Here is a 19,665-nt window from a genome sequence, read left to right as displayed (position 1 = left end):
CCTGGGCCTGCCCCACTCCAGGCCCACAGGGGAGGGGGACACATCCAGAAAGCCCCCACTTTCCTAGATTCCACGTCTTCATCTACGGACTGAGGAAGTCTGGGATAGCATGAGGTGTCTGTGTCCTCGTAGGTTGGGTAAGCAGGTGTGGGGTATGTGGTTCTTGCCCATAGCCAGTAAGTCTGACCCACAAGGATTCTTAGCTGCCTCGACTCAGCAGACCTTGATTTCTGACCTCCAGGAGCCCTGGCTTTTCATTCCTACCGCTTTCTGTCTGGCCTGTGCAATCCAGGCACTTCTGTTGTCTGTGCGCCCATCCGTGCATGCCTCCCTCCGGTGCTCCGCGTCCGTAGTGAGTCCTCCCAGCATCGTGCCACCTTCACATTCGTCTCTCACCCTTGGCTGACGGCAGGCATGGTGAGGACCTCCACATCAGGGCAGAGGCGGAACTTGAACAGGTCAGCAGCCCCGTAAGGAGTGCTTGCCCACCCCCACCCGGCCCTTGGTCAGTGTTGCTTCACCACTCCCAGAGTGCTTTTCCTCAGAGTATCTTGAAATGGGCTTCAGGTGTGTGTGTCGTGCCCATAACTCAGCGTGCACCTGTTGCATCAGTTCATGCCCCGGGTGGGAAGCTGTAGCCCTGCACAGAGCAGTGTGCCGAGCTTTGGATTTGCTCTGCCCTGGAGGAGAGGCAGGGTGCTGGTGAGCCAGGCAGTAGGAAGACCCTTGCAAAGCATTCTGGTTTCTGGTTTCTAGTACAAAGCCCTGAGTTCTGTTTCCCTCAGTGGTACACACATGGATGGTTCTGACAGAGGTCTCGGGAGCCACCATATTCTCAGTACCCAACAGAATGGCACATACGGGGCAGTCAAGAAAATGTCTATCGGGGGTGGGGGGGATTTGGTTAAAGATGCCCCTTGGGGTACCTGCATCCCGTATCAGAGTGTGTGGGCTTGAGTCCCAGCTTCACATCCAACTCCAGCTTCCTCTAATGGGCACCTGAGGAGGCAGCAGGTGATGGCTGCAGTACTTGGATCTCTGCCACCCACACAGAAGACCTAGACGGGTTCCTAGCTCCTGGCTTCAGCTGGCCCAGCCCTAGCTGTTGGAGGTGTTTGGGGAGTGAACCAGTGGATGGAAGATTTCTGTCTCCCTGCCTTTCAAATAAAAAGTGTTACCTTTTAATTTGAAAGAGTTACAGAGAGAGGGAGAGACTGATAGACCTTCCATCCAAATCTGCTAGTTCACTCCTCAGATGGCCCCAGTGGCCAGGAGCTTCCTCCAGGTCTCCTGCGAGGGTAGCAGGGCACAAACACCTGGACCATCCTCTGCTGCTTTTTTCCAGGCCATTAGCAGGGAGCTGGATCAGAAATGGTGCAGCTGGGACATGAACAAGTGCCCATACAGGATGCCAGCATCGCAGGTGGCAACTTTACCCGCTACACTATGACAGCAGCCCCCCAAAATAAATTTTTTAACATGAGAAACAGCAAACATTTTTAGAAGTTGTTTAGTAGAAGTTAATCTGAAAGACGGCCCCAGGATAGTGGATCAGAGCCAGCTAAAAGGAAAAGAGACAAAAGGGTGGAGAGTGATTTTAAACTAAATGAGAGGGTGAGCATTGTGGGACAGTGTATTAAGCTGCTTCTTGGGATGCTTGCATCCCACATTTGAGTGCCGGGTTCAAGTCCTGTCTCCTCCGCTTCCCATCCAGCTTTCTGTTAATGCACTTGTTAGGCAGTGGATGGTGACCCAAGTACTTTGGTTCCTGCCTCCTACACGAATTACCCAGGTAGAATTCCTGGTTCCTGGCTTCAGCCTGGTCTAGCCCTGGCTGTTGAAGATTTCTCTATCACTCTACCTTTTTAAATAAATCTTTAACTATATATGTGTGTGTGTTTTATGTGTGTATACACACATACTTTTTTTTTTTCAAAGATTTATTTTTATTATTTATTTGAAAGAGTTAGAGAAGGAGAGGCAGAGAGAGAAAAGTCTTCCATGCACTGGTTCACTGCCCAGTTGGCTGCAATGTGCGGAGCTGCGCCAATCCGAAGCCAGGAGCCAGGAGCCTATTCCAGGTCTCCCACGCAGGTGCAGGGGCCCAAGGACTTGGGCCGTCTTCTGCTTTCCCAGGCCATAGCAGAGAGCTGGATCAGAAGTAGAGCAGCCATGTCATGAACCAGCACCCATATGGGATGCCAGCACTGCAGGCAGTGGCTTTACCACTGTGGTGCTACACCACAGCACCAGCCCCCACCCGTATGTTTTAAAGACAAATGTTTGTAGAAATTTTGCTCTCTGTTATGAGCCTTATGTATCCTAGATCATAATATGAAACATGTTGTTTTAAAAGAATTTATTGAGATTCTCGTAAAAAAAATTTAAGTTTTAATTATTTGAAAGGCAGTTATGGGATGAGAGGGAGGGAGAGATGAAGAAAGAACGTCAGTCCACTGGTTCACTCCCCAAATGGCTGTAGTAACCAGGGATGAGCCAGGCTGAAGCCAGGAGCTACTTCCCCAGGCACATTATCAGAAAGCTGGATCAGAAGTAGAGCAGCTGGACTCAAACCAGTGCTCCTATTGGATGCCACCGTTGCAGGCAGTAGCTTAACCCACTGCGTTATAACCCAGCCCCCATGTAAACTATTTAAAATGAACAATTCAGTGTGCAGCCAGCAGCTCCAATTCCAACCGAAAAAGGGAGTCTGTGTTCCTCAGGCTCTTGATCTGTAGCAATGGGTCTATGTTGAAAAGTGGGCCTCTCGGCCAGTGCTGCGGCTCAATAGGCTAATCCTCCACCTGCAGTGACGGCACCCTGGGTTCTAGTCCCGGTCAGGGTGCCGGATTCTGTCCTGGTTGCTCCTCTTCCAGGCCAGCTCTCTGCTGTGGCCGGGAGTGCAGTGGAGGATGGCCCAAGTGCTTGGGCCCTGCACCCCATGGGAGACCAGGAGAAGCACCTGGCTCCTGGCTTCAGACCGTTCGCAGCGGCCATTGTGGGGTGAACCAACGGCAAAAAGGAAGACCTTTCTCTCTGTCTCTCTCACTGTCCACTCTGCCTGTCAAAAAAGAAAAAAGAAAAGTCGCGTCTCCCCAGGAAAGACCCGTGTGTAATTGTGCATGCAACTTCAGGAGGCTCACAGGATCTGTTCACAGGCCTCGAACTGGCTGCCTCTTCGTTGAAACTCCCTTCAGTGTTGGGAGCCCACGGTGTAGACCTGCAGAAGGCCAAAGAAGCACACGGGACCGTCAGCCTCATATTTGGGGAGGGCAAGAGACGATCTTGATCAGCGTCTGCCTCCGCTCTGCACAGAACTCTAGACTTTAAAACCAAGGGCGGGGCAGAGTTTTATTTATTTGAAAGGTAGAGTACCAGAGAGATCTCCAACTGCTGGTTCACTCCCCAAATGGTTGCCACGACTGGGACTGTTCTGGGCCAAAGCCAAGAGTTCCATCCAGGTCTCCCACTCAGGTGCAGGGGCCCAAGCACGTGGGCCATCCTCTGCTGCTTTCCCAGGTGCATTAGCAGGGAGCTGGATGGGAAGCGGAGCAGCCAGGACTCGAGCTGGCGCTCTGATGTGAGGTGCTGGGGTCGCAAGCAGAGCTTACCCCACTGTGCCACCACACCACACCTTTTTAAGGGATTGATCTCCACATGACATGAATCCTCTCAGCCTTGCAAACACAGGCCAGGTCATGGGATTGCATAGACAGAGAAAAGGGAGTGGCGGCCTGGCCTCAGGTCCACCGTGGGCTCAGCAGTGGCCTGCAGAGCCCAGACTCCAGTCTAGGGCTGTTGGCTCGGCACGTTCCCGCCGTGCCTGCTGTTTCCAGCATGCCTCGAGACACAGGTGACGGGATGGGGCCTCGAGTGGTGAGGGGTTCACTGCCCACGCGGAAGGAGTAGTGTGTGGAAGACATCCTAGATGCACTCGGAGCAGTTGGGAGAAGGATGCGGCAGACATTCCAGCCTAACCATTTTTGTGCTGTTTTGAAGAAAGGTGGGAATATGACAAGGTGGTGATCTCCACACCCCTGGAAGCGTTCACCGGCTTCTTGCTGGGGGTGTTGTAGAGGAGACTCAAGGGGCAGCGTACTGACCTTACAGGTTACGCTGTCTTCCGTGCTGGCATCCGATATGGCACTGGTTCAAGTCCCAGCTGCTCCGCTTCTGATCCAGCTCCCTGCTAATGTACTGGGAGAGCAGTAGAAGATGGCCCAAGCGCTTGGGCCCCTGCAATCATGTGGGAGACCCAGGAGAGGCTCCTGGCTCCTGGCCCTGGCTTGGCCCAGCCCTGGCTGTTGTGGCCATATGGGATTGAACCAGTGGATGGAAGATCTCTGTCTCTCCCTCTCTGTAATTCTGACTTTCAAATAAATTAATCAATTATTAAAAAAAAAAAAAAGACTCAAGTAAGGGATGGAATGTGGACATGGTTAAAAAAAAAGTCTTTGTACCTTGAGAAGCCATGGGATTTCAGGTATTGCTAGCCAGCTCAATCCCAAACAGCTCTGTGTTCTTCAGGCTGATTGACTGAGAGATACAAAGGAGCTTCAGAAAGTTATGGCTAACTCACATTGTCTTTAATTCCATGTTCCATGAATTTTTTGAAAGCTCCAGCTCCGGGCACACTCCATGATGCCGGTTGTCACAAACTTCTCAGGTGTCCTGGGCTCGGGTAGCACGCAGCAATAGGACACCCAGCTCTCATTTTGTAGTTGGTAGTTAACACAGTGTACCCGTTTTCCTGTCTGGTGCTTGTGCCCTAAAAAAACCCTCAAGACAACAACCTAACCCCCAAGCCCATAAGCCTCTTAACTGCAGGCCGGATGCGGGGTTACAGATTTGGAGAAGAAACACGCTCATAGCTTCACCTCACTGGAGACCAACAAGGTCTGCTCTATCCAGGCTTTCCCAGACTTTGGGGATTCGTTGGAAACGAAACCTAGGGGAAGGTTGCCAACTTTTCATTTTTGCTAAGGACTTTTTTCTGATCTACCATGAACTCATTTTATGAAGAGGAAGGAGGCCTTTGTCCTTGGGCTTAAGAGCAGCATTCTGAAATATCTATGGGCAGTGTCAGGATGTCTGCGTTAATTCTCAAATAGGTAAAAAGGAAAAAAGAATCAGACATAGGAAAGTACATGTTGCAAAATGTGAAGGGTGGAATCTTTGGTGTTTGGTATTTATTCTTGAAACTTTTCTGTGTATTCTGAAGATTCATAGTTAAATTCTAGAAAGTGCGGAACTAATGGCAAAAGCCGTATCTTAGTTGCCATGGGCTGGAGGGTTGGTGAGAAATTGATGGAAATGAGTCCTGGGGAACTCCGAGGTGATGAAATATTTTGCTGTTGGGTTATTTCACTCAGCATAATGCTTTCCAGATTCCTAACAGGGATCACTTTTCAGTTAAAATTTAAACACCTAAGAATAATTGTGTGTTAATTACAGAGTTCAACCAATAGTACTAGAACAAAAAAAAAATACTAAAATGGATAAAGTATTACATTGTACATCAGCATTATGCTGAGTGAAATAAGCCAGTCCCAAAGGGACAAATACCATATGTTCTCCCTGATCGGTGACAACTAACTGAGCACCAAAAAGGAAACCTGTTAAAGTGAAATGAACACTATGAGAAACGGTGACTTGATCAGCTCTTGCCCTGACTGTTGATGAACAACTTAATACGTTATCTCTCTTAGTATTTTTTTGTTGTTGTTTATTTGTTCTACTTAATACTTTTGGTTGAATACTGTAATCAATACACAGTTATTCTCAAGTGTTGAAACTTAACTGAAAAGTGATTGCTGTTAAATATAAGAGTGGGAGTAAGAGAGGGAAGAGATGTGCAATTCGGGACATGCTCAAGCTGACTTACCTCAAACGGTAGAGTTAGAAACATACCAGGGGATTCCAATTCAATCCCATCAAGGTGGCATGTACCAATGCCATCTCACTAGTCCTGGTGATCAATTTCTGTTCACAGTTGATCATAATGATAGGACTAAGAGCCAAAGGGAGCACATAAACAATACTAGTGTCTGAAAATACTAGCTGATAGAATAAAAAAGGGAGAGAACGATCCAACATGGGAAGTGAGATACACAGCAGACCCATAGAATGGCAGATATCCAAAACAGCATTCTGGCCTCAGAATCAGCCCTTAAGGCACGCGGATCTGGCTGAAAAGCCCATGAGAGTATTACAGGCATGGAAAGCCAAAACACTCTGGCAAAAAAAAAAAAAAAAAAAAAAAAAAAAAACCTACATGAAAGATCTCCGCGAGTGAGATCCCAGTGAAAAGAACAGGTCATCAAAGAAGGAGGTACCTTTCTCTGAAGGGAGGAGAAAACTTCCACTTTGACTATGACCTTGTCTAAATATGATCAGAGTTGGTGAACTGGAAAGGCTTCCATAGCCTTGGGGACTCATGACAAGAGCCTAGGGTGATTGCTGATGCCATAAACAAGAGTGTCAATTTTGTTAAGTCAACAACAGGAGTCACAGTGCACTTACTCCTCATGTAGGATCTCTGTCCTTAATGTGCTGTACATTGTGATTTAATGCTATAACTAGTACTCAAACAGTATTTTTCACTTTGTGTTTCTATGTGGTTAAAAACTGTTAAAATATTTACTTAATATATGCTAAACTGATCTTCTGTATATAAAGAGAATTGAAAATGAATCTTGATGTGAATCGAAGGGGGGAGGGAGAGGGAAAGGGGAGGGTTGTGGGTGGGAGGGACGTTATTGGGGGGGGAGCCATTGTAATCCATAAGCTGTACTTTGGAAATTTATATTCATTAAATAAAAGTTAAAAAAAAAAAAAGAAATATTTTGTTGTTGGGGCTGGTGCTATAGCGTAGCGGGTGAAGCTGCCGCCTGCAGTGCCAGCATCACATATGGGCGCCAGTTCAAGTTCCGGCTGCTCCACTTCCAATTCAGCTCTCTGGTATGGCCTGAGAAAGCAGTAGAAGATGGCCCAGGTCCTTGGACCCTGCACCTGTGTGGGAAGACCTGGAGGAAGCTCCTGGTTCCTGATCAGCGCCACCCTGGCCGTTGTGGCCAATTGGGGAGTGAACCAGCAGATGGAAGACTCTCTCACTCACTTTCTCTCTCTCTCTCTCTGCCTCTCCTCTCTCTGTGTAACTCTGGCTTTCAAATAAATAAATATATCTTAAAATATATATATCTTGGGGGCCGCCGCTGTGGTGTAGTAGGCTAGGCTTCCACCTGTGGCGCCGGCATCCCATATGGGCGCCGGTTCTAGACCCAGCTGCTCCACTTCCAGTCCAGCTCTCTGCTGTGGCCTGACAGAGCAGTGGAGTGGAAGATGGCCCAAGTGCTTGGGTCTCAAATCCACATGGGAGACCTGGAAGAAGCTCCTGGCTCCTGGCTTCAGATTGGCCCAGCTCCAGCCATTGCGGCCATCTGGGGAGTGAACCAGAGGATGGAAGCCCTTTCTTCTCTCTCCCTCTCTCTCTCCGTAACTCTACCTCTCAAATAAATAAAATCTTTAATATATATATATATATATACACACACACACACACACACACACACACTGTTGTTGAATTTATCTGGGAGACAGACAAATTGAGTAAGCTCCCATCCACTGGTTTACTCTCCATATGCCCACGACATCTGGTGCTGGGGCAGACCAAAGCCAGGAACTCAAAGCCAGTTCCCCATGTGATAGCAGGAACCCAAATATTTGAGCCATTTCCACTGCCTCCCAGGATGCACATTAGCAGGGACCTGGAATCAGGAGCAGAGCTGGGACTCGAACCCAGGCACTCCAGTATGGTATGCTGGCACTGTAACCAGTGTCTTAACCACTAGGGCAAACGCTCACGCCAGAGCGTCCTATGAATAAACATGGTGGTTATTCAGCTGTATGCGATTACCAAAACTCAGCAGAATATACACATAGAGTTGATGAATCAGGTGGAATACAAACGTCTATCTCAATCAAGATGGAGGGGAAGAAGGAGATTATATAACAAGAGTTTGGAACTGTCACAATCTTAGAGTAAAAAGCAATCCTTTATGTTGGATAAATTTTGCTCTTAGAAAAAATTCATGAGTCCATGTGGGGCCAGCACAGTGGTGTAGTGGGTAAAGCCGCTGCCAGCAATGCCAGCTTCCCATATGGATGCCAGTTAGAGTCCCAGCTGCTCCACTTCTGATCCAGCTCTCTGCTATGGCCTGGGAAAGCAGTAGAAGATGGCCCAAGTCCTTGGGCCCCTGCACCTGCATGGATGACTGGGAAGAAGCTCCTGGCTTCGGATCAGTGCAGCTCGGCTGTTGCAGCTCCATCCATTCCAGCGGATGGAAGACCTCTCCCTTCTCTGCCTCTCCTCTCACTATGTAACTTTCCCTCTTTAAAATAAATCTTTTTTAAAAAATGTCCATGTTTTGCTCAGTTCTTCATGAAGACACAAAATAATCCATTACAGAGCATGGGGTGGAATGGTATGCCCAAAAGAAGAGTGAGACTGGTCATCCAGTCCACTCCTGGATCCCCCACCTACAAGGCACTGGCGGGTCAGTGGTAGGATCTGCTGACCTGCCCCTTCCCGTTGGCCTGGCACACGGGAGGCAGTGGGAGGCCAGGGGAAGCCAGGAGCACCTGCAGCTGCAGCGTGGACTCGGGTCGCACAGCCACAGCTCCAGCACTGAGGAGGATCTGTGGCCATTTTTCTTCCTCTTACCTTTGTTTTTGGAATGTTTAAAAATTTATAATCATTTTATATTTTAATTTTTCTGTTATAGAAGCAGTAAATGATCATTCAAGAGAATGTGAAAAAATTGTTCAAGCAGTTAAGACGTAGCATTCACAACAGAGAGAGCCCCACTGTTAGCTCCATAGTGCATTCCCTTGGGCACGATGCATAGGTATGTGAACATACATCTGTTTGTGTCCATTTATATGTGTGTGTCAGCAGACATAGTGTGCACACATACACAAAGTCTGTGTTTGCAAACAATGATCATATTACACATGCCATTCTACAAGCTTTTTTTAAAATTGTAATCTACCATCCTACTCCAATAATTCTCATCTTGCCATTTTCAGATTTTTGCAAAGGAGCCAAAATGTCTTGTCTACCTGGGTATCCAAACTGGAACCACGCGTTACAGCTGAATGCTGAGTCCCTGCCAGGTCTTTTAACTAAATCCATTGACTTACACAAGACACCACCGGCTTTCTGGATTTGTCTGGCGGCTCTCTTGTGTCATTTAGCTTGTTCCTCTATCCACTGCATTTCCAATAAACTGGAAGTGACGTCTTAAGACTTCAGGGGTCCAGGCTAACCGAAGGGGGCATAGTACATGTAGCTAATGCACTTGCTGCTGCACAGGTTTACCACTGGGTGTGTGATGCACCTCATGATGCAAACATGATCACTGTAGTGCTGTGGGGACTGCCGTTTCTCCTAACGGTTGTAACGCCAGTGGATAATTCCTGTGTTTTGAAGTGTGGGTTTTATTATTGTTCAAGGCCAGTAGATCAAGAGGTTATTGATATTATAATGACTTGTCATTCACAGTTCCCAAGAGGAGGGTCTTGGGAAGAGCCACATGTGGCACGTGAGGGTTGGTTAGGGAGTGAAGGGGAAACGTGGGCTAGGGTCTTTGTGGTTTCTGTGGCAAGGAGCAGGCAAAGCAGGCTAAGCAGACCTGAGATTGGCCACTGGACCATTTCAGCAGGCTCTGGGGTATGGGGGCCATCACTGGTGATTTGATGCTTGGCCCTCTGTTCTAAGAGCCTGACAAAGAAGGGTCAGTCCATGGGCTCTGTTGGCTTGTCTGCATTTAAATGGTGCTCTGGGAGGACCCCTTGCTCACTGTAGGAACTGGTTGGTCCTGGGAGGGGCAGTCTCCCCAGGGTCAGCGGTGCCACAATCAAAGCAGTAGAAACAGAGAAGGCAGAAATGCAAGAGTAAAACAGCATTTGTCAAATTACGTTTTTCCAATTTTATTCTTTTTTTGTTTATTAGCTGCCACTCTTTTTTTTTTTTTTTCAAAAGGAAGGATTGTACTTTTTTTTTTTTTAAGATTTAATTGATTTATTTAAGAGTTAGAGTTACAGAGGGAGGGAGGGAGAGAGACAGAAAGGTCTTCCATCTGCCGGTTCACTTCCCAAATGGCCATAACAGCTGGAGCTTCTTCTGGGTCTCCCACGCAGGCACAGGGGCCCAAGCACTGCTTTTGCAGGCCATAAGCAAAGAGCTGGGTTGGAAGAGGAGCAGCCGGGACATGAACTGGCACCCATATGGGATTCTGGCCCTGCAGGAAGAGGCTTGGCCTACTATGCCACAGCACTGGCCCCTCCTCTATTTTATTTTGAAGTGGTTTTCCCCTTGGAAATAACTTATTTTCATCAATTTCAGGTTAAACTAAAGAGTAGTCACTATGAGACTACTGCAACCCAGTGACTTATTCACTGCAAGTGCGCTGAGAGAATCAGTACGTTGGATGCTATTCCAGATACAAGAGATGGGACAGGGTAGAGAACTGTCAAAAATCTCTACATGCTCGAAACTTGCACTCCAGTGAGCGGATTAGAATAGACAATAAACAAGATAACACAAGTAAACACTCTTGTATTTTAGATGGTGACATGCTTGTACAAAGAGAATAACAATACTGCAGGGAAGCAGAAGTGTTGGACGAGTTGAGTTGGTCACAGTGGGACGTATGATGGATGGGTCACCTTGAAGTAAAGCCTCAAAGGCCCTGAGGAGGTGAGGCCTGTGGCTGTCTGGGAAGAGTGTTCCAGGCGAGGGAGCAGCAGGTGCCACAGCCCTGGGGCAGGTTAAAGAAAAGCGAAGAGGCCGGTGGATTGGAGCAAGGAGGGCGTATGGGTGAGGCCAGAGGTGGCGGGGCCCAGAGCATGTGTGTGCAGAGCTGGCTGCAAGCCACCGGAGTATTTGAGTAAGCGCCAACACCCAAATGTCACAACGGGCTTTCTGCTTCTACTCGCCTCATTCCCAGGCGCTGTGAAGTCCACTAGGTCAGTGTGCAGTGACCACAGTGTCCTATCCACTTACTCCTTGAATGCACCTGACTGCGGGCAGTGTTTTAGGCACTGTGTAGACAGAGTGAGGGAAATGCAGGGGCCTGGGCGCCCGCCTCATGGTGCCTAAGGGATGAGAGGTGGTAAAATAATCTGCCCGGCAAAAATGAAACACCCCCGTGCCTCCACCCCAGTCCTGAGGGTCAGAGGCAGCTGCCCTGAGGAAGGGGCTCCTGGTCAGTATCTGAAGGGCCAGAGCATCCACAGGTGGGGGGAGGAGAGGATGGTCCCAGGCAGAAAGGACAGCGGAAGGGGGCAAGGCGCGGGGTGGAGGCCTGAGCACGACTCAGCACGAGCAACGGGATGCCCTCAGCAGAGGTGCCGGCCGGGCCCTGCAGTTCCCTCTGAGACTGGGTGCAGAAGGGCCTGGGCACTCAAGACGGGTGTTGTCTGACCACAGTCACTGTGGACAGGGTAGCCAAGGTGGTGGTGGGCCGTCATGAGGAGGCCCCAGGTTCCAGAGACACCAGGACTCACCAGGACTCCTGGCGTAATCAACAGGACGAGGGGTGGAGCTGCCGGGCCCAGCTGGCCTGGGCGCACGCGGCACATTCACCTTGAGGTTGACATTTCTCCCCGACCTTTTTGCGCACATAACGCCTGCTGAGTTTAATCAAGTTTGTCATTGTGCTTGTAAATCCCCAGTCTTGATGATGGCAGGGAGTGAAGGGATAAGTGGTCTATTTCCAGAACCCAAAGAGGTTTAGGATAAAAAGCAGCTTCCAGTTTGCCACCACACCTTCCCCGGGTGGACTGGATGGGCCGTGCTTTCGCGGGATCCTCAGGAAGGAGAGTGGGGCACCTGCTTAATGCTTGGAACTGCTGAAGCGATCGGTTCCCTATCTCAACACTAATCCAATTTCCGCTCTACTCCTTAAATGGGATTTGACTTCTAGACACTGAGAGCTGGGTGCTGGGCCCCCTGGCCAGATCCCCTACAAATTCCCACACACGTCAGCCGGGGGCTTCACCCATACCTCCGCCAGGTCATCTGGTAGGACAACCCCCTCTGGCTCAGGACAGGGGCTGGCTGCTCGTTGTCCGAGCACAGAGGGACCCTCTCCTGGCCGCCTGGGTCAACTCACCTGGTTGGTGACAAATCACAAGGTATGTGACCATCACAACCCAAGCCTTCTCCGAAGCCCAGACCAGGATGGGCATTGTCACAGAGTCACTCTGTCTTGGTTTTGCCTTTTCTGTGTGGTTTCCATCAAATTGTCCTTACTAAGGAAACTCAGCATTTCAGTTCAGACCACACAGATGGCGTCTCATTTGTGTGTGAAACTGGGGAGTGATAAAAGGGACAGCAGGCAAAGATCCGAATAGAACTTTGGTATTTTAATGTATTCTTGCAAACTGTATTTGTGAAGTGAGTACGTTGTGGTGTTCACGAACTTTTTTGTAGTTGTTTGCCATAAGGCGCAGTCACAACAGACTTCTAGATGCAACCTGGCCGTGTGTGACAACACCAAAGGTTGATCAGAGCGTAGCACCTTCTTGTTGGAATGCAGCAGGACTTCCTGGGGAAGTTTGTTAAGAAGTGTTTAAGGCTTAGAAAAATAAAACACATTGTGGGGGGGAGGGGGAGTGTTGAGACCACAATAAGACACAACTAAACAAAGACCTTATTTAGTCCAGCATGGATGTTGAAGTAGGTGGATGGAAGTGGCCAATGGCTGTGCTGTTCTTGACTTTATGTATCGGATCGTCTCTCTTTTGCCAGCCCTCTAACACCTGACCTGCAGTCCACAGTGGAAGAAGCTGCCAGCACCAGACAGCATGGCAGCCACCACGAAGAGCAGCAAGTCCCATGTCATCTTCAAGAAGATCTCCCGGGACAAATCGGTAAGTGGCCCCGCAGTGAGTGGGGACTGAAGAAGTGGTAAGATTGAGATCAGTACCTTCTGAGGTCCAGGAAGCTCTGTGTCTATTGCAGTGGACCATTGATGAGACAGAAGTGAGTGAGTCACGTGCAGAAATACAGCCTCTCTCCCATCTCATCAAGACCTTGATCTTGTTCCCTCCTAATCTCCCAGTTGCTGCAGCTTTCCTGCTAGGCGGCCCTGAGGCTGGGACTGACGATGTCAGACACTAGCGTCCAGACCTGAGGCTCGCTGGGCCTTTGCCCGTCAGCTCCTGTCCCTGGGGAAAGCTCAGATGCTGGACCAGTGAGACATGGACCTCTCTCCTCTCTGCACACCTCCCTCTCTCCCACGTCCCAGACCTCAGCTGGCCTTTCGGGACTGTAGGCTAAGGGAACTCGCCCGGCTGGCTCCCTCTCCACCACTGTCCAGGGGCACACTGGATGACCTAGCTTTGCCCATGAACTTCCTGGCATGGGGGAGCTACAGGAGGGAGTAGGGGCTCCTTTCTCCACTCAGTGATCTCTCCGGCGTTGACAGCCTACGTAGGCACCATTCGACACAAGCCACCTAGGGAGTTTTAAATTTCCCAGTAGCTATATTAAAGAAGAAACTGATGGAATTCATCTTAATTCATCCTACATTTTATTTAACCCAATCTATCCACCCAAACTATCATTTCAATGTAAACAATGTAAAAATTATTGGTGACACGTCCTATGTTCCTGTACTGAGTCATTGAGGTCTGGTGTGCGTTTACATTTGCAGCCCATGGCGATTTGGAGTGGCTATTCTCCAAGGGCCCATCACCTCCTGTGACTGGTGGCTGCCGTACTGGGTAGTGAGCGCTTGATCATTCTTCCAGCTCACTTCTGAGGCTCCTGTGGGCCCAGCAAAAACCCTCCAGGCCTTACTGTGCCACGGAGAAAGCTTTGCACACATTCTCTCTCTGCCCTCTCCTTTCGGTTTCCTTTTTTTTTTTTTTTTTTTTTTAATTTATTTATTTGAAAGGCAGAGTTACAGAGAGAGACAGAGAGAGGTATTCCATCTACTGGTTCACTCCCCAAATGGTCACAATGGCCAGAACTGGGCTGATCTGATGCCAGGAGCCAGGAGCTTGTGCCAGGTCTCCCACGTGGGTGCAGGGGCCCAAGCACCTGCTTTCCCAGGTGCATTAGCAGGGAGCTGGATTGGAACTGGAGCAGCCAGGACTTGAACCAGCGCCCATAGGGGATGCCTACACTGCAGGCGGCAGCTTTACCCGCTATGCCACAGCTCCAGCCCCCCTCTGCTTTCTAAGCTGGGGAATTGGGGTGACAAGTTGGGTGCCCCCCAGCCTTTCCCACTCCAAGTCCTTTCCCTGGCTGTGTCTTCCCCGTGCACTTTATCTTGACTCCCGGCAGAAGAGGAGAGAAGCTGCTTTTTCTCCCGACACCTATCTAGACAGCCCTTGGACCAAGACATTTAGAGCTGTTAGAACTCTTGAAAAGCTCTTCCATGACTCATGGATTAGCGTCATTTCAACCTCCTCCTCTGTACCGCTCCCGGCATGGCGTGCTGGGGCTCTGCTCCCACGTCTCTGGGAGTCTCTCATCTCTGGCCTCTGCTGTGACTTCTTGGTCCCCGAGCTGGTGCAGTGGGGTCGGGGGCACCCCTGCTCCAGGTGCCCCACCTCACTAGACAGCATCCAAAGATGGGGGAGGCTATGGCTTCCTGGGGACCCCCTTCAGGGGCGGAAGCTCCTTCCCAGACCTTTGTTTAATCGATCAAGACCTGTTCATGTGCCCACCCTCAACTGATCCCGGGCCAGTGGAAGGGAAAGGTCATGATTGGATCAGACCAATCAAGAGCCACTGCACAGGGGCCACCTCCTAGTGCGACCTCATGGAGGCTGGTGGGCCCTGAACACAGTGGGCAACTTTTATCCAGGAAGAGGGGGCACGTGCCTGTGGGGTGGGCCCTCAGCAGGCTGCTACCATCTCACGTGGCGCCTCCCACGTCTCTGCCTGCTCCTGTGGTCCCCCTCCTGCCACTCATACACTGGGTGACCTGGGCCACCACCTGCCCAGGGGCCTACACCTTCACCATCCCCCTGCTTTGACCATTGTACCCCCCCCTTTCTCTCTCTCTCTCTCTCTCTCTTTCTCTCTTTCTCTCTTTCTCTCTTTCTCTCTTTCCTGCCTGAGCAGAAAAACAAGTCCCTGACCTTGGACATCTTAGAAAAACACCACCACCCTTCCCCCACCCCAGGCTCCTGGCCCTATCCCCTTTCTGGCTCTTCTCACAGGCAAAGCTTGAAAGAGAAGAAAACAGTCTCTCCACCCCCCTCCCCTCTTCCTGCCACCTGCACTTCTGTCCTCTCTCCTCCCAACCACGATCAGGCTGCCACGTGGGCTTTCCCCCGTGCCACCCTGTTGTCTATGAGCCAAGCCCAGTGTTCTCTGGAAGACTGGGCTAGCTCCTGTCTCACGGAGTCATTGTGAGGATTAAATGAAACAGTACAGAGTGCTTCAGTGAACACCTGGTGAGCACAGACCTGCTAAGTCCTTGCAGCTGTCTCATTGCATCCTGCTTAACATGTTTCTTGGTCTCCCCAGTCTCCCTGGGGTCCGGCCCTGTAAGACCCTTTCTGGCATCAGCCTACATCCATACGGGGTGGCCTCTCGCCAGCCACATAGGCCATGGGCAGTTCTGAAGTGTTGCCTTGGCTCTGAGCTTTGCGTATGTTGGTCTTGTGTTCAGAGAGTGCCCCTCACTGTCCCCCCCACCCCGGCTGAGATGTGGCCCTTGGGTCTCTGCAGAGGCAGCCTTATCTGGAAGAGCCTTGGCTCTCTTGTCCCTCCCCTCCCCAGAGGCTCCCTCCTCGCCCACCTCTTCCCTGGCAGTTTCCCAAACCAAAGAGCGGGGACCTAGCAGGCCCATGAGATGCCTTGTTTGGTTTCTATCCCCAGTGCCCCATAGAGCTGCAGGGGCCTCCGTGCCAGGGCATGCAGTGCCTGTCTGCATTGTGGGACTCAGAGGCTAGCAAGAGACGGCTCCGCAAACACGGCCAAAATGTCGTGCGGCCAGTGCTGGGCAGGACAGTGCCAACCGCAGTGCAGGTCGCCCAGGTAGAGAGCAGCAAGAGGCCGTTCCCCGCTTCAGAAACCACGGGAACAGAGGCACAAACCTGTGATGTCTGGGGGGCGCTGGCAGAGCTGCCGAGGTCTGAGCCCCGGCCATAGAGGGGCGGAGAGGTAATGACCTTGTCAGCTGGATGATACTCCGCAGGACACCAGCATGCGGCCCCCCGTTATTGCTCAGCAGACCACAGTATGCTAGCACTCCCGGAAGGCAGGTGACACCCTCCAAGCAGGTGGATTTGAGGAGAGTCTTCGAAAGGGGCTACTGATTAAGGCACGGGCAGGCATGGAAGAGACAGAAAGAAAATACTCAACACAAGACACCAGGGCTAGTAGCAGCTGGGCGCCGGTGCCTCCCTGCAGGCCTCTGCCGGAAGCCGAGATCCCACAGAGAGGCGACAAACATCTGCTTCCCCCCTCCCTCTCTCAGCACCTGGCCCACCTCTCCTGTGAGCAGAAGGCCAGGAATCCAGCAGGGTGATTCACTCGGGGCAGCTCCCAGGGTGCAGGGTGGACCTGGAGGGTGTCTGACCCACGGTGTTGGGGGAGCGGGCGCGTGCAGCCCCGGGAGCACCTCACGGTGTGGGTCCCCATCAGCGCCACCAGGCCTCTGAGGCCTCCAGCCTGCGCTGTGCCCTGGGTTTATCAAGTTTCCCGTGGAATGTTCTCTGTAAACCAGAGTTCTGGTGGCCTTTGCTTGAAGTCACTTCAACATCAATCAATCCTGTAAATAACCTCGTAGGCACGTCTGATGTGAAGTGATGAGGGGGTGGAGTACCAGAGATGATGTAATGCCCCCAAAACGATTGCTCACGTTCATGGGAATAAAAATATACACTTGAGAGGCTTAGGGAAAAGGGGCAGCCAGGGTGCCTCTCTGGTTCCTGGTGCACTTGGCAAACACCTGTCGGACTGCTTCGTGCACCAGATTCTGCTCAGCCCAGCAGTGTTGTAACGAGGAGGGGAGAGTTTTTGCTCCACAGCTGGAAGAAGGCAAATGGGTGGGAGGAGCCTCATCGCCTGGGGTAACTTTCCTCCAAAATATCAGTTAACCCAGCGACGTCTGGTCATTTCAGCTCGATGGGGGAAAGGAGGAGAGAAGAGGGAGCCCCTGACCACCCAGCGGGCTGGGAGCAGACAAATGAGGCAGAGGACAGAGCGCACCTTACCTGACGCCCTCTGTCTGCCCACAGCCAAGCTGGGAGAGAGAAAATGGCGGAGACACTGCAGAGCAGAAGGGCTCCTCTTGCCAAGCGGCGGTGGCTGCTGGTCTCTACCGCGAATGCCTTAGCTTAGCGTTCTTTAACCACTCACAAAGCAACTCCCATCTTCCCGCAGGTGACCATCTACCTGGGGAAGAGAGACTATATAGACCACATCAGCAAAGTGGAGCCTGTGGGTGAGTAGACCGTGGAGCCGAATTTTTCTTTTTTTCAAATATAAAGATTTGTTTGTTTATTTGAAAGGCAGGGACTGAGAGGGAGAGACAGAGAGACATCCGCCATCAGCTGGGTCACTCCCCAAATGTCCATGATGGTCGGGCTGGGCCAGGCCAAAGTCAAGAGCCTGGAACTCATCCAGGTCTCCCAAGGCCTTGGGCGATCTTCCGCTGAAGGGACATTAGTAGGAAGCTGGATTGGAAACAAAAAACTGGGCCTTGAATCGGTGCTCATATAGGATGCCAGTGTCTCAGGTGGCAGGTTAACCCACTGCGCCACAATGCTGGCACCTATAGTTAAATTTTCACACTGGTTTTCTTTTAAGTTGACATACAACTGCTAGTTTGATTTTTTAAAAACTCAGCTTTGGGGTAGTTCTGTGACACAGCAAGTTAAGCCACAACCTGTGGCACCGGCATCCCATGTGGACACTGGTTCAAGTCCTGGCTGCCCCACTTCTGATCCAGCTCCCTGCTAATGACCTGGAAACACAGTGGAAGATGGCCGAAGTGCTTGGGCTCCTGCTATGCACGTGAAAGACCCAGAGGAAGCTCCTGGCTCCTGGCTTCAGCCTGCCCCAGCCCTGGCCTTTGTGGCCATCTAGGGAATGAACCAGCAGATGGGAGATCTCTCTGTCTCGCTGTCTCTGTCTCTCTCTCTTTTTTTAAGATTTTATTTATTTATTTGACAGGTAGAGTTACAGACAGTGAGAGAGAGAGAGACAGAGAGAAAGGTCTTCCTTCCGTTGGTTCACTACCCAAATGGCCGCCACGGCCGGCGCTGTGCCGATCCGGAGCCAGGAGCTTCTTCCTGGTCTCCCACATGGGTGCAGGGGCCCAAGCACTTGGGCCATCTTCTACTGCTTTCCCAGGCCACAGCAGAGAGCTGGACTGGAAGAGGAGAAACTGGGACTAGAACCGGCGCCCGTATGAGATGCTGGCACCACAGGCAGAGGATTCATCTAGTGTGCCATGGTGCTGGCCTCTCTCTCTCTCTAACTCTACATTTCAAAAAAACAATAAATAAATCTTTAAGAAAAACCTCAGCCCCACTCATGATCTAACTGGAAAAAATGCAAATTAAAACCTCAGTGAGCTGCTACTGGCTGATTGGAAGCAAGTTCACAGTGTGAGGGGCCAAAGGGCTCATTTCTAGAATATACGAAGAACCTCGGAACTCAACAGTTACAGAAAGAAAACAAAAGACAAAGCCAGTGAGAGAATGGGCCGGAGACACGAAGAACAATTTCATCAGAGAAGACACTGGGCTGGCAGATGAGCACGTGCGGAAGAGGCAGCTCCGCCAGCCCCGGGGAGGCCCAGGTGGGGGCCGCAGCAGCTGTCACCACACACCTGTCGGAATGGCTGCATGGAAAGGCAGTGACAGCACCAAAGGTTGAAGTTGCTTAGTAAATGCTGACCGTCTGACCGACAGTTGTTTCATCCCAGAGAGCGAAAACTTAGGTCCATGCACAGATGTCTTACAGTATATTGATCACAAATACATTCATAATTCCAGGCTTAAGTGAGCATACTTTAAAATAGATTTTTATGTATATATCTGAGAAGCAGCGAGATACAGAGAAACAGAGAGCTCCCGTCTGCTGGTTCATTCCCCAAACACCTGCAACAGCTCTGGTTGGGTTGGGCCAAAACTGGAAGACGGAGACCTATATTGCCTGATTACTCACAGCAGTTTTATTCCTGATAGCTTCGTACTAGAAGGAAGCAAAAGTCCCTCCAAAGAGTGAATACGGTGAAACATATTGTGGGCGTATGTACCATGGAATAGGACTCAGCAGTGAGAAAGGACGACTGATGGGGCCGGCGCTGTAGCGCAGTGGGTTAACGCCCTGGCCTGAATCCCTGGCATCCCATATGGACGCCAGTTTGAGACCCGGCTGCTCCTTTTCCAATCCAGCTCTCTGCTAATGGCCTGAGAAAGCAGTAGAAGATGGCCCAAGTGCTTGGGCCCTTCCACCCATGTGGGAGACCTGGAAGAAGCTCCTGTCTTTGGATTGGCCCAGCTCTGGCTATTGCGGCCATTTGGGAAGTAAACCAGTGGATGAAAGATCTCTCTCTCTCTATATATATATATATATATAAAACTCTGCCTCCCAAATAAATTAATAAAAAAATAAATTTGATGAAT

At 50.6% G+C, this 19,665-nt stretch overlaps 1 protein-coding gene across 1 annotated transcript in view; it reads left to right on the top strand.

Annotated features, from left to right (window-relative positions):
• The first annotated feature begins 11,955 nt into the window (after positions 1-11,955).
• SAG (S-antigen visual arrestin) overlaps positions 11,956-19,665 on the top strand; it is a 31,744-nt gene continuing 24,034 nt past the window's right edge. The window contains exons 1-3 of the mRNA XM_070070036.1: positions 11,956-12,198; positions 12,815-12,936; positions 17,414-17,474. Of these exons, the coding sequence (XP_069926137.1) occupies positions 12,871-12,936; positions 17,414-17,474 (127 nt within the window). The 5' untranslated portion in view covers positions 11,956-12,198; positions 12,815-12,870. The remainder of the gene's footprint in view (positions 12,199-12,814; positions 12,937-17,413; positions 17,475-19,665) is intronic.

The sequence above is a fragment of the Oryctolagus cuniculus genome, chromosome 3 (genome assembly GCF_964237555.1).
Source record: "Oryctolagus cuniculus chromosome 3, mOryCun1.1, whole genome shotgun sequence".
In the NCBI taxonomy this organism is placed as follows: Eukaryota; Metazoa; Chordata; class Mammalia; order Lagomorpha; family Leporidae; genus Oryctolagus; species Oryctolagus cuniculus.
The sequence above is the reverse complement of the archived record's forward strand: the minus strand, read 5'-3'. Positions and strand labels throughout refer to the sequence as shown.